Consider the following 14,981-nt stretch of genomic DNA (forward strand, 5'->3'; position numbering starts at 1 on the left):
TCTGGGCTTGGCTTACAACAATGATTTTAAAAGTGCTCAATGTAGCTAACATATAGTGAACATCAAAGTAAGAGACTAAAAAGATAGGTGAAGGTAATTTTGCAAAACCTTTCAGATCATATTAAGTATGGATTTTATTTTAAAAGTAACACATACCCAATGAAAGATCTTTGAAAGGAGAGTGAGAAGATGTGATTTCATTTTATGAAAATGAGTTGAGCCGCTTTGAGAAGTGCAGACCTGAGATCAGTTAACATGCTATTATAAGTATCTCAAAGAGTGAACAGTGAAAGCAGAGATGAAGAAAAGACAATAAAAATTTTTTTTGCAAATATAATTAACAGGACCTGCTGATGAAGAGGAAGTACAGGGGGACAGAAATGAATTGACAGTAACTATAAAATTTCCAGATTCAGGAAATGCATTGATTTGTTATGTCACAGATGAAAACTGAAGAGGAAGAGCTGGACAAGGGGTAATGTGAGATGTGAGAGAACTACATTTTGAAATATGAACTCTGAAACAAACACCTGTCAGATAAACAATGGAAGTCTGTATATATACAGAAAACACATGTTTCATTTTGACACTCTACTTTTTTCCTCATAAAACTATTTACAGAACATAAATAGGAGAGAATTATGTTTTAAAATTATGAGATAATAAATATATACTATAACACTCAGTTTGAATAAACCATACTTTCAAATTTTTAAACAATTTAAAAAATGTGTTTCAGGCAAAATGAAAACGGTTTTTATATGACAAGTAAGAGAAAAAAGAATAGTGGTGAGGGGCTGGTGCTGTGGTGCAGCTGGTAAAGCTGCTGCCTGTGATGTCAACATCCCATATGGCTGCCGGTTCTAGTACCGGCTGCTCCACTTCCGAACCAGCTCTTTGCTATGGTCTGGAAAAGCAGTGGAAGATGGCCCAGGTCCTTGGGCATGCACCCGTGTGGGAGACCCAGAAGAAGCTCCTGGCTTCAGATCAGCACAGCTCCTACCATTGTGGCCATCTAGAGGTGAACCAGTGGATGAAGTCCTTTCTCTCTCTATGCCTGTCTGTAACTCTGCCTTCAAATAAAAAAAAATCTTAAAAAAAAAAAAAAAAAAGTAAGCCAGTGAATGCTAATCAAGACAAAGCTCTATTAAATCAGACTAAACAGACTTTGAGGCATAAGTAGTATTATACATAAAGAGGATGACTAAATAGTAATAAAAGATTCAATTTAGGGGCTGGCACTAAGGTGCAGCAGGTTAAACTGCTGCCTGTGGAGCCAGCATCCCATACGGGCATCAGTTCAAGTCCTGGATGCTCCACATCCAATCCAATCCAATCTGAAAAGCAGAGGAAAATGAGCCAAGAGCTTGGCCCTGCACCAAGGGCCTGCACCAAGATGGGAGACCCAGATGAGGTTTCTACCTGGTCCAGCCCTGGCTGTTGCGGTCCTTTGGTGAGTGAACCATTGGATAGAATCTCTCTCTCTGTCTCTTCCTCACTCTCTGTAAATCACCTTTCAAATTAAATAAATAAATCTTGAAAAAAAAAAAAAAGATTCGATTTACTTGAAAGCGCACTTAACAGAAGAGCTTCAAAATATTTAAAGCAAACATCAACAGAAACACATGAAGGAATTGTGAATTCTGCCATCATACATAGGAATTCATCCTAGTTCTTTCTTAGATCAAATTAGCAACAAAAACTCACAACTGGAAGGGTCAAAAGACTTCCATAACACAATTAATAGTCTTGTTCCATTTTATTTATTTATTTATTTTTGACAGGTAGAGTTATAGACAGTGAGAGAGACAGAGAGAAAGGTCTTCTTTCCGTTGGTTCACCCCCCAAATGGCTACTACGGCTGGAGCTACGCCGATCCGAAGCCAGGAGCCAGGTGCTTCCTCCTGGTCTCCCATTCAGGTGCAGGAGCCCAAACACTTGGGCCATCCTCCACTGCCCTCCTGGGCCACAGCAGAGAGCTGGACTGGAAGAGGAGCAGCCGGGACTAGAACCCGGCGCCCATCTGGGATGCCGGCACTGCAGGCGGAGGATTAACCAAGTGAGCCCCAGCCCCAGCCCCGATAGTCTTGTTCTACAGCTATGTACCATGTTGTGTCTACAAGTTGTTGAAAATACCTTTTTTTCAAAAACCTATGGAATTTATGAAATATGACAATTTTTGGACAATAAGATTTGAGTTTCCCCCTTCTTTACCATATTGGGGTAGACACATATGATAAGAGTCTCCTAAAACACATAGAAATGAAAGACATACAATGTGGTTCAGTTGTCTGGGAGAAGACAAGAATGATGGTATCTCATGTTGTGACAAAAAGAGACTTCAGCTTAGTCACATATCAACTTAAGGTACTGTTTATACTACATTATTACTGCACTGGGGTTATGGAAAGACAGAGGAAAACATCACTCAAATTGATCCTCTCTCCTTTCTGAGATAGCTTAGATTATCTGAACCCTTTAAGAAACTATTCAGTTGAGAAAACATAAGAGTTAATGATGGAGTAATAGCAGACGGGTTCATCAGTCATAAGAGAAATATCAAAACTACATAAAACTATTTTTACTTCTAACCAAAAAGTTTGAACCATAGGTGGTATGTAAAATAATACTCTGAACTTAACTTGGAAAATCCAATCCTCATCAGCACTCCCCAGTGTAAACCACCACAGTTCAAGCCACCAACATGTCTCACCAATATGTCTCAAACTTTTTAAGTAAAATTCACTTGATTTAATGGCCAAAAACCACGACGTAACTGTTATATATACCCAACCTTCTGGCACTGCTCCCCTTTGCTAACTCTACAACCAGGAACCCTGTTCTCTAATTTTAAGGAGTCATTGTGTACTAACTTCCCATGTAGGACCTCTGTTCTCAAAAGAGCTACAGTATTAACATTAATGGTAAAACTAGATCCCAAAGAGTTACTTTGTTCTATTGTGTGATATTATGCATCATCAGTTCTAGTTATGTCTAAGTGTCAAGCTCCATTACCTGTGTCCCTAGGTATTTCTTTAAAGCTTATTAAGTGCCTCAAATGTAAAATCTTGGATACATGTCTCTCTGTGAAATTCCTATCTCATATGATTTAAAATAGGGTCAAATATTTAAAGGCAACTGAGATTTTTGGAAATGGCAAAATTCTGTGGAATTTAGATTACAAGGTTTGGATTCCAAGCTTTTGTATATAGCTTTAAAGAGGCCCTGATACAGACTCTGTACTGAAAAGGGTAGCTGCAAAAGTTGTTCCAGAGAACTAAGGAGCTTCTAACTAAAAGCTCCAGTATTGGGAATTACTGATGACGGGATTCTATGAAATTTGGATTCCAAGATTCGGATCCCAAGCTTTTCTATGTAGCTTTAAAGAGGCCCTGATGCAGACTTTGTACTGAAAAGGGTAGCTACAAAAGTTGTTATGGATTCCAGGATTTGGATTGTAAGTCTTGTGTTTGCTTAAAAGCCTCTGAAATAGACACTGTGCTGGACAGGGGAGCTACAAGGAATCAAGGAGTTTTTAACAAAAACTCCAACATTAGGAATTCCTAAAAAATCCATTCATAAGAAGATCCTCTTCAGATCAGTTTCAGCTTAAATAAAAGGGATCTTACCAGGTGCTACTGAGCGCAACTACCACAGTGAAATTCAGATTCAACTTCTACCTCTTAAGTTTTCACAGGTGAATGTGAAAGCCATGCATGACTATTCTTGTAAAACAATCAGAAACCTTAAGTACGTCTTCCAAACAAAAAGGATAAGTAAAGCATTTTGCCTTTGTCTCCTTAAGGCAAACATGCTGTACCTGCCTTTCTTGATTGTCTCTGGGAACTGTTATTGATGATAAAGCTACCTAATGAATTCTTCTATTATAATTCTCTATACTCAAGCTAAATGGGTTTATAATCTACATAAGGGTAGCCTATCACTACCCACTGTCTGGGAATGTGGAAGATATTTTCTTTTCATCTAAAGAGGCACCCCACTTATAATTGGTTTTGTTCCAGTATTGCTTATGCTAATTAACAAACTTCTAGGTTTCAGAACTCAACTTCTGGGAGTAACTGATCACGCAGGGGACATAGATGTTGGCAATGACTGAGACTGCTCAAGCTCACAAAATAAATTTGTTGGATAGGATGGACAGAGACTTCCAGACCCTGGATAGGCAGGGCCTGCACTATGCCCCTCATAAGCAGGAAGAAGTTACAGAAGAGATGACTCTACATCCATCAACTTCCCTTAGGATTAAGGGTTGGAGTCTCTGAGTGGGGAATGAAGTAGGTAGGCATACAGGTTAAAATTGATTAGGGTTGTGAGCTGGAAGACCATGCCTGCACCATGCCCCTGTGTGACCTCATGCCCCTAACTGGCCACACCCGGGTGTCCACTGGCCAATCAGGTTAATTAACCACTCCCCTTTGAAAGTGGATTAAAAGCCCGGAACAGGGTATGTCTGGCCCTTTTCCTCCATTTCCCTTGCCTTGGCCTCTTGCCAGTAGGGGGCTGGCTGTAGCCCTGCGCCTCCAGGCCACATGGCCTTTGGGCCACTGCCCTTTGCTTTCGGGCCTAGATGCTCTTCCACGTGGCTGGTTCCTGGTACTCAGTATGAACCCAGATTTACCCCTCTCTCTTAGATAAAGCCCTCACTCTCCTATGCATCTTTCACACTAACAAAAAGCTTAAAATGTACCATGCTGCCTCGTTCATTAATGCCAGTATTTAGAATTCTTCTCTAAATATTAGGCAAGAACCCACAAGGGCTTATTAATATTGGAGATTTATTAATAAGCATATGGTGATACCATATGGCACCCCAAATTCTGATAACACATGTGGCACACCAGATGGGATTTCTGGGGAACTTTAAGAGGCCACATTCCGAAATAAATTTAAGGGGTCAAATTCTGATATCACTTTTTTTCATGATAAAAGCAAAGTGCACATAGAAGGAACATACTTCAACACAATCAGGGCAATATATGACAATTCCAAAACTGGCATCTTACTGACTGGGGAAAAGTAATTCCATTAAGACCCAGAACCAGAAAAGGATGCCTACCCTAACCATTAGTATTAAATACAATTCTGGAAGTTTTAGCAAGAGCCATTAAAAAAGAAAAATATATCAAAGGGGTATAAATTGAAAGGAGGAAGTCAAATTATCCCTGTACGCAGATGATATGATCCTATACATGGGGGAACCAAAAGACTGCATAAAGAGATAATTGGGGCTGGCGCTGCGGCTCAATAGGCTAATCCTCCACCTGTGGCGCTGCCACACTGGCATCTAGTCCCCATCGGGGCGCCGGATTCTGTCCCGGTTGCCCCTCTTCCAGTCTAGCTCTCTGCTGTGGCCCGTGAGTGCAGTGGATGGATGGCCCAAATGCTTGGGACCTGCACCCACATAGGAGACCAGGAGAGGCACCTGGCTCCTGGCTTCAGATCACCGCGGTACGCCAGCCGCAGCGGCCACTGGGGAGTGAACCAACGGAAAAGGAAGACCTTTCTCTGTCTGTCTCTCACTGTCCACTCTGCCTGTCAAAGAAAAAAAAAAAGAAAAGAAAAAAACCAACACACAATACACAAACAATGCAATGACTGAGAAAGAATCTGTAAAATGAATCGCTTTCACAGTAGCTACAAAAAAATTTAAATATTTTGGGTAAATTTAACAAAGAATGTGAAAGATCTCTACAATGAAAATTACAAAACATTGAGAAAAGAAATAGAAGACATAAAAAATGGAAAAATATTTGATGCCCATGGATTAGAATTATTATTAAATGTACATACTACCCAAAGCAATTTATATTCAATGCAATTCCAATCAAAATAACAAAGATCCCAGTGGAAAGAATGGGCCATCAAAGAAGGAGGTACCTTTCTCTGAAGGGAGGAGAGAACCTCCACTTTGACCATGATCTTGTCTAAATATGATCAGAGTCAGTGAACTCAGGGGGCTTCCATAGCCTTGGCAGCTCCTGACAAGAGCCTAGGGTGATTACTGATGCCATAAACAAGAGTGTCAATTTGTTAAGTCAACAACAGGAGTCACTGTGCACTTACTCCTCATGTAGGATCTTTGTCCTTAGTGTGCTGTACATTGAGATTTAATGCTATAACTAGTACTCAAACAGTATTTTTCACTTTATGTTTCTGTGTGGGAGCAAACTGTTGAAATCTTTACTTAATGTATGCTAAACTGATCTTCTGTATATAAAGAGAATCGAAAATGAATCTTGATGTGAATGGGAGAGGGAATGGGAAAGAGGAGGGTTGCGGGTGGGAGGGATGTTATGGGGGGGAAGCCATTGTAATCTATAAGCTGTACTTTGGAAATTTATATTCATTAAATAAAAGTTAAAAAAAAAAGGAAAAAAATGAGTCTACTTATCTGTATGAGTTAAAAACAGCTGTATTAACTCTAGTATCAACGGCATACATTTCTACAATGTAATCACAAAGACTGGTAATTGCAGTAACATTAGTAAATATGTTATCAATAAATATTCTGGCCGGTGCTGCAGCTCACTAGGCTAATCCTCCGCCTGCGGCGCCAGCACCCTGGGTTCTAGTCCCGGTTGGGGCGCAAGATTCTGTCCCAGTTGCTCCTCTTCCAGTCCAACTCTCTGCTGTGGCCCGGGAAGGCAGTGGAGGATGGCCCAAGTCCTTGGGCCCTGCGTCCACATGAGGAGACCAGGAGGAATTTCCTGGCTCCTGGCTTCAGATCAGCACAGCGCGCCAGCCGTAGTGGTCATTTGGGGGGTGACCCAACGGAAGGAATACCTTTCTCTCTGTCTCTCTCTCACTCACTGTCTAACTCTGCCTGTCAAAAAAAAAAAAAAAAAAAATCTGTTCTGTAATACACAAAACAAAAAATAAATAAATAAATATTCTGAGTTTCTCCAATAAAATATGTAAGTTTAGTTATTTCAGTGTGTATGAAACCATTTATATGCCCAAAGCACCAATAAAATGACTTGAATTAAGGATACTCTGGGACTTCAAACTGAGAGGAAAAAGTCGTACACATGCATCATAAAACAAGTTATTTAATAAAGTTGTAATGTTTAGTTTATTAATCAAAGTCAAGGTTTTAAAAACTAACAAAAAATGCTTATCTGTTGGCATCTCTCCTATAGGAAGCCTGTAAAGCATTGCACTTACCTCCAGATTTTCACCATCTGAGACTTCTTTCGTTTTAGATGCAGCAGGAGGGGAGGACACAGAAGGAATAGAGCTGGTTATAATTTGGGAGCTGAAAAGGTAACAGGAAAGATCATAAGTGGTAAAAATACTCTGTCAATGAGAAAAGACATACTTTTTTATTTTTTAGCAAGTTAACCTTAATTGTGTCTGGTCAATGCATCAACTTCTTAAAGTGTGTTCTGCCTAACACGTGAGTCACATGCTGTTCTGGTAAAAGACCAGACACGATCAAAGATTATGGGCAACAACCTCTTAGAGATTTATGTGCAAGTCTGCATGTTAGTGCAGGATTTCATCAGTAATATGATTTGAAAACAAAAACAAAAAAAAAAAACACATTTAACACTAAACCGGCATTTTCAAAACATCTGGTCGTAAGATAATGTTCCCTTTTTCATCTTTTTAAAAAATCACCAGGTGGGAGGGAGGCATCTGGTCTGGAGGGTAAGACATCCACATCCCATAACCAATTGCTTGGGTTCAAGGCCCAGCTCTGGCTCCAGACTACATCTTCCTACTATACAGACAATGTGAGGCATCAATGATGACCCAAATAATTGGGTTCCTGCTACCTAGGCAGAAGATCTTGATTAAATTCCTTGTTCCTTGATTCAGCCTTGACCTAGAATCTACCAAGCCTGACCATTATAGCCATCTGGGTAATAGCAGATAGGGGCTCCTTCTCTGCCTCTCAAACATTATTTAAAAAATTAAAATGAGGGGCCAGCACTGTGGCTCACTTGGTTAATTCTCCACCTGCGGCGCTGGCATCCCATATGGGCACCGGGGTCTAGTCCCAGTTGCTCCTCTTCCAGTCCAGCTCTCTGTTGTGGCCTGGGAAGGCAGTGGAGGATGGCCCAAGTGCTTGGGCCCCTGCACCTGAATGGGAGACCAGGAGGAAGCACCTGACTCCTGGCTTTGGATCAGTGTAGTTCCAGCCATGGCGGCTGTTTGGGGGGTGATCCAATGGAGGGAAGACCTTTCTCTCTGTCTCTCTCAATGTCTAACTCTATCTGTCAAATAAAAAAAAAAGAAAATGAAAACTAAAAATCATCCAGAACAAGTGATCAGCAGACCATAACTTGGAAATATAATTACTGGCTTACTGCTTTACCATAACATAAAACTGGAATATTTTTATTAATAAAACAGTTTATGTGTCTTAAGTAAAAAGAAGATTATTACATATGATTTTAAATTAAAGGCCTCCAATACACACCATGAGAAAACATAAGGGTCTCCACTCATAAAACAGATTTCCTGTTTGTCAGTTCTTCTCAAAAGAAAATGCAGATGAAAAAGCATAGCATTAGCATAATCATAAGGAAAAATTCAGGAATCCAATCTTCAGCTCATGTACTAACTGATTGAAATGATGTGTGAAATCTGTATTCTAGATCTAGTATTATCACTAACAACTTTAAGAGCTTCAGAAAACCATTTGCAATCACTAAGCCTTGTATTTTTCACCCAAAAGCTCCTATTTATTTCAATTTTACAATTTTATGGAAAGCAAAATGACAATGTAGAAAGAAAATGGGCCCTGGAGTCTACCCTATGCTTTGCAAAATCTAAGACTTGGGGCAATATAGTTAACTTTCCGTATAGTACTACATTCCTAGGGATAGACACTGTCCAACAGGTCTGTAACTTTGAGATAATGTATGTGGACACTTGGAACAATGTTGCAACTTCTCAATTGTTCTCAATAGCTGACCTTTAATTCAAATATTGTGCTACATTTTCAAAGTATAATTGCTAAAGAGGTGACACAGCTAAAACAAAACAAGGGTTTTATTCAACTATTTGATGATCCCTGTAATATAGTCTGTCTAGTCTGTCTTTCTTATAACTGTAGCTAACACTGACCACTATGTGTTAAGACAATTTTCTAAATGCTTTGGAAATATTAATTCATTTATTCTCCAAACAACCTAAAAGATTAGTTGGTACTGCTATTGCCATTTTTAAGAAGAAAAACTGGGAACGCATAGAGAATATGAAACAGACAAGTATGTACAGCTATTTTGTGTAAGAGTTGATCTTCACTCAGGGATTCTAACTGAATAGCATGCAAAACTATGTGCTCTAATAAAGCAATCGTGCTCTGTGACAGTTCTTGCCACATTCATTGGTAAAATTTCAAAAGTAGTCATTCTACAATTTGGTATATCTGAGGAAAAAAGAATGGAAAAGGCAACTGGAAAGGGGGAAAATTTATTAATTTTTTTTAAAAAGTCCTCCATGAACATATTTAGATTTTCTCTTTATCCATACCTATCGATATCTGTAGAATTTATTCCTGAATTTGACACACTCTCTGACACTGAGCCTTGATTATCCTTCTTTGTAGGTTCCAACCCATTCTTTATGTCATCAAAATTTTCGTACTTGAGAGCCTGGACCAGTTGTAACAAGTACATCAATAAATCCTGGAAAACAAAAAATCAGCTAATATTAGAGAAGCAAACGAAATATGATTATAGGCATAACTTGTTCCTAACTATCAAGCCAATATTTTAGCTTTCTTTACTATCCTTCAGCTGTGTTCCTTTGGCATATTACTCAGTGATTTACCTTTATGGTGCCTCATGGCTTCCTCATCTATAAAATGAACTTTGTGATATAAATCTTTGAGAGGATCATGATGATTGAATCAGTTAATATAAGAAACTTGCAGATTAGCACATGGACAGAGTATACACCTACTGAGTGATTGTCTGAAGTAGCAGTACCCAAAAAGTAGGGGGGGTGGGGTTGGAATGGGTGTATGTGTGTATATGTGTGTGTTCATGTAGTAGGTGAGATGGTTCAAATAAAACTAAGAAATTAAAGGATAACTTTTCAGTAATACATCAGAAAACCACATTCTATGCTGAAAACATAAGAAATTCCAATTTTTCATGTTTTCAGAGAATTTTTATCTTCTGAACTTATATAATTAGGATCTTGAAAAAGCCTTAGTCTTTTTTTCTGAAAGCTCAGTTTTTATTTTAAAGGTTTATCTATTTATTTGAAAGGCAGAGTTACAGAGAGGCAGAGGCAGAGAGAGAAAGTCTTCCATCCACTGGTTCACTACCCAAATGGCTGCAACAGCCGGAGTTGGACCATCCAAAGCCAGGAGCCTCTTCCAGGTCTCCCACACAGGTGCAGGTGCCTAAGCGCTTAAGCCATCTTCTATTGCTTTTCCAGGCCACAGCAGAGAGCTGGATAGGAAGTGGAGCAGTGCCAGCATCTCATATGGGTGCTGCAGGCAGCGGCTTTACCTGCTACACCCCAATGCTGGCCCCTTGAGAGCTCAGGTTTTAAAGAATTTGGATTGGGACCAGCATACCATATGGGGGCCGCTTCAAGTACCAGCTTTTGTGGCGATTTGGGGAGTGAAACTGCAGATGAGATGTCTGTCTGTTTCTGTCTCTTGCATTTCAAATAAATTAATAAAAATTTCTAAAAATAATTTTTTTGACAGGCAGAGTGGACAGTGAGAGAGAAAGACAGAGAGAAAGGTCTTCCTTTTCCATTGGTTCACCCCCCAATGGCCGCTCCGGCGGCGCACCGTGCTGATCTGAAGCCAGGAGCCATCCTCCACTGCACTCCTGGGCCACAGCAGAGAGCTGGCCTGGAAGAGGGGCAACCGGGACAGAATCTGGCGCCCTGACCGGGACTAGATGCCAGTGTGGCGGCACTGCAGGCAGAGGATTAGCCTAGTGAGCCGCGGCACCGGCCCTAAAAATAAATTTTAAAACAATTAAAAACTGAAGAAGCTCTCAATACTTAAATATTTTAAAAATTGTCTTCTATTTTCCAATTGCCACTTACTATCTCTTAAAAATTTATAATTAGATAATTCTGAAACTACCAATTCAACTTGTCTCCTCTCTAACCCCATAAACAAGATTAAATCTCCTATAAATATTTCATGGCCCATCCTTTCTAACATCTATAGCACCTGTAATTACTTGCTTAATTACTTTTTATTATTTCCATTATTTTATGGAACGTAGTGACACAGTCTATTTACCAATTACCAATTTTTCCTTACTAAATATTAGAATACTTCAAAAGGTTATTAGAAAACAGAGTTAAAAGGTAAGTTTGTTTTGGTGCTACAGATTTTTAAATTTATGCACAATTTTTTCAGAAAACACATTTTCTATATATTTTTCAAAGACCCCTCTATGCATGGATTTTGTGCACTCTTTTTTATAAATCATGTCTTATATCAAAGTAACAAAAATTTAAATCATTAGGCAAGCACTGACAAAGGGTAATACACATTTCATCATAACTACAAATCAAATCAAAGACTACTTAGAATATTCCCAATAAAATAAGTCAATGACAATGACCAGGATATCAAGTGACTTCATACCAAAGCACCATTACACAGTGTTCTGTTTCTAAAAAACACATTTTAGCAGGAGCAATAAATAACTGATTCAATATGTCTGATGACAAGTACTCTCCTTCTTTATAGGTACACAAAATTCAGTTTCACTGCTGACATTCCTCAGCAATGCTGCTAAATCTATCTCCAGTATGTTTTCCCAATTACAGAAAACATTTAGTCACATGCAATAAAAAAGCTGCAATATTATTAAAAAATCCCCAGGAAGGCAAAATTCAGAAAAAAAAATTCTTCTTTTTAAGTCATTTATCACCATCTGATATGTAGGTCATTTGGCATTTTATATTTAAACTTTACTGTTCTGCATTTACATGAAAATGAATTAACCTCAACAGTAAGTACAAAGTCAGTATTCTCATTATATATTCACATCTTGAAAAACATAAAACTCCTCCAAGCATGAAAGACACAAGCATCTGAGTAAAATAAATCCCAAACCCTCCCAAAAAGAGAGAGAAAAATCAAGTTTCAATCTCAGGCAACTCAGTAAAAATTTCCCCAGAGCTATGGAATTGTTTCTAGATAGTGATCATCATTTTTCTGAAGAACAAGTTAATTCTAATGCTTCAGAGTGCAAATGCAAAGGGCCATGTCAAAAATCAGTCGCTGACTTCCCATTTTTTATTGAATTAAGAGAAACACTTCTTATACTCATTTTCAGTTAGAGACATGGATTCTAATTTTGCTTGCACAGTACATCCTACACTCCCATTGAAGTGAAATATTTTCTATTCTTTCTGTATTTTTCAATCTCCTGGCTTTCTCAGCTTAGAATATAAACTCCTTTTGTGAAAATTCTACATTTCATTCAATGTCTATCTTGAATGTCACTTCCTCATTAAATTCTAATGTGGAATATCTCTCCTTTTGAGCCACACAACAAAGAAATATGCCTTTTAAAAAAATGGATAAATAGAATATTAGCAAATCAAGTTCATACAGGAATTAAAAGATTCCACAGTGTACATCATGAAGAAATTTACCAGCATACTTATAATTACATTAATTAAGAACAATTGAATTAAGAACAAAAAAAAGCGTGTAATAACATACATAACCCATTCCTTTTTTTTTTTCTTAACATTTTTTTTTATTTGACAGGTAGAGTTAGACAGTGAGAGAAACAGAAAGGTCTTCCTTCTGTTGGTTCACCCCCTAAAATGGCCACTAGAGCCAGCGCCAGCAGCCAGGTGCTTCCTCCTGGTCTCCTCTGCGGGTTCAGGAGCCCAGGCACTTGGCCATCCTTCACTGCCTTCCCAGGCCAAGGCAGAGCTGGACTGGAAGAGGAGCAGCCAGGACTAGAACCCGGCGCCCACATGGGATGCCTGCACTGCAGGAAGAGGATTAACTAAGTGAACCACGACACCGGGCCCCTCTTTTTTTTTTTTTTTTTTTTTTTTAAACATTTACTTATTTATTTGAAAGGCAGAATTAGAGAGAGAAGGGGAAAAGACAGAAGAGGAGGAAAAGACAGAAAGAGAGCTCTTCCATCTGTGGTTCACTCCACAAATGGCCACAATAGGCAGGGCTGAGCCAGGCTGAAGCCATTTTTAGCCAAGACTTGAACCAGTGCTCATATGGGATGCCAGCACTGCAGGCAGTAACATTACCTGCTGCGCCACTATGCTGGCCCCAACACACACATACACAGAAACTTTCTAAGCAGAAAGACAGACCATTTGAAACCAGTAAGAAACATAGGGTTTTTAAAAAGACTTATTTATTTATTTCAAAGAGTGACAGAGAGAGAAAGATCTTTCATCTACTTTCTCACTTCCCCCAATGCCTGCAACATTCAGAGCTGGTCCAGGAGCCCAGAATTCAATCTGGTTCACCCAAATGCATAAAAAAGCACTTAAGGGACAAAAGCACTTAAGGGGCTGTGGCTAACTTGGTTAATCCTCTGCCTGCTGTGCCGACATCCCATATGGGTGCCGGGTTCTTGTCCTGGCTGCTCCTCTTCCAAACCAGCTCTCCGGTGTGGCCTGGGAAAGCAGTGGAGGATGGCCCTAGTGCTTGTGCCCCTGCACCCGAAGGGGAGACCAGGAAAAAGCACCTGGCTCCTGGGTTCGGATCAGCACAGCATCGGCAGTGGCAGCCATTTGGGGGGTGAACCAATGGAAGGAAGACCTTTCTCTCTGTCTCTTTCACTGTCTATAACTCTACCTATCAATAAAAAAAAAAAAAAAAACACTTAAGCCATCATCGATTGCCTTCCCAGGTGCATTAGCAAGAAGACAAACCAGAAACAGAGTAGTCAGACTTGAACCAGACACTCTGATATGGAATGTGGGCATCCAAACCAGTGGGTTAACCTGTTGTGTTACAACAGCCACCCCAAAAAACATACATTTAAGGATGAAATACTAAAAGTATCTCTACAATAATGAACAACAAGCCAAAGATAGGCAGCTATTGTTTACTATTATTTACACAGTTTCGTGGCAATAAATTGAAAGAAAAATATAGTTGAGTATCTCTTATTCAAAATGCTTGAAACCAAAAGTGTTTTAGATACTAGAATTTCTCAGATTTCAGAATATTTGCATCAGCACTACAGGTTTAGTGTATCTAATCTTAAAATCAAAAATACTCTGAAATCCAAAACTTTTTTAGCAGTTTTTCAAATTCTAGAACATTTCTATATAGATTTGAAAAACAAGATATACTGTTTTAAAAGATGGCATAATGTCATACATAGAAAATATAATATACCTAACATCTCTTAGAATTAGCAAGAGACATCAATAAAGTAACTAGAAAAAAATATAGCAAAAACAGTCATCCTTTAAAAAAAAATCATACTTGAGAGAGGGATATAGGGCCCGGCGCTGTGCCTCACTTGGTTAATCCTCTGCCAGCAGTGCCGGCATCCCATATGGGCGCCGGGTTCTAGTCCTGGCTGCTCCTCTTCCAGTCCAGCTCTCTGCTGTGGCCCAGGAAGGCAGTGGAGGATGGCCCAGGTGATTGGGAGCCTGCACCCACATGGGAGACCAGGAGGAAGCACCTGGCTCCTGGCTTTGGATAGGCATAGTTCCGGCCGTAGTGGCTATGTGGGGGGTGAACCAACGAAAGCAAGACCTTTCTCTCTGTCTCTCTCTCACTAACTCTATCTGTCAAATAAATAAAAAATTAAAAAACAAAAAAAGAAAGAGTGATATAAAGAAAAGGAGAGAGGGGCCGGTGCTGTGCACCGTAGGTTAATCCTCCGCCTACAGCGCTGGCATCTGATATGGGTACCGGTTCGAGACCCGGCTGTTCCTCTTCTGAACCTGCTCTCTTTTATGGCTTGGGAAAGCAGTAGATGGCCCAAGTCCTTGGGCCCTTGTACCCATGTGGGAGACCC

The 14,981-nt window shown here is 39.6% G+C and overlaps 1 protein-coding gene across 2 annotated transcripts in view; it reads right to left on the bottom strand.

Annotated features, from left to right (window-relative positions):
- The window catches only part of PIK3C3 (phosphatidylinositol 3-kinase catalytic subunit type 3), a 151,844-nt gene that overhangs the window by 77,868 nt on the left and 58,995 nt on the right, over positions 1-14,981 (bottom strand). For both annotated transcript variants that reach the window (XR_016214052.1, XM_008261249.5), the window contains exons 11-12: positions 9,505-9,659; positions 7,186-7,276 (exon numbers count right to left, since the gene is read on the bottom strand). Coding sequence is in view for 1 of the 2 variants with exons in the window: in XM_008261249.5 (XP_008259471.1) it covers positions 7,186-7,276; positions 9,505-9,659 (246 nt within the window). In the remaining variant the exon portion in view is untranslated. The remainder of the gene's footprint in view (positions 1-7,185; positions 7,277-9,504; positions 9,660-14,981) is intronic.

The sequence above is a fragment of the Oryctolagus cuniculus genome, chromosome 10 (assembly GCF_051225735.1).
Source record: "Oryctolagus cuniculus isolate XC-2025 breed Fujian yellow rabbit chromosome 10, ASM5122573v1, whole genome shotgun sequence".
Classification (NCBI taxonomy): domain Eukaryota; kingdom Metazoa; phylum Chordata; class Mammalia; order Lagomorpha; family Leporidae; genus Oryctolagus; species Oryctolagus cuniculus.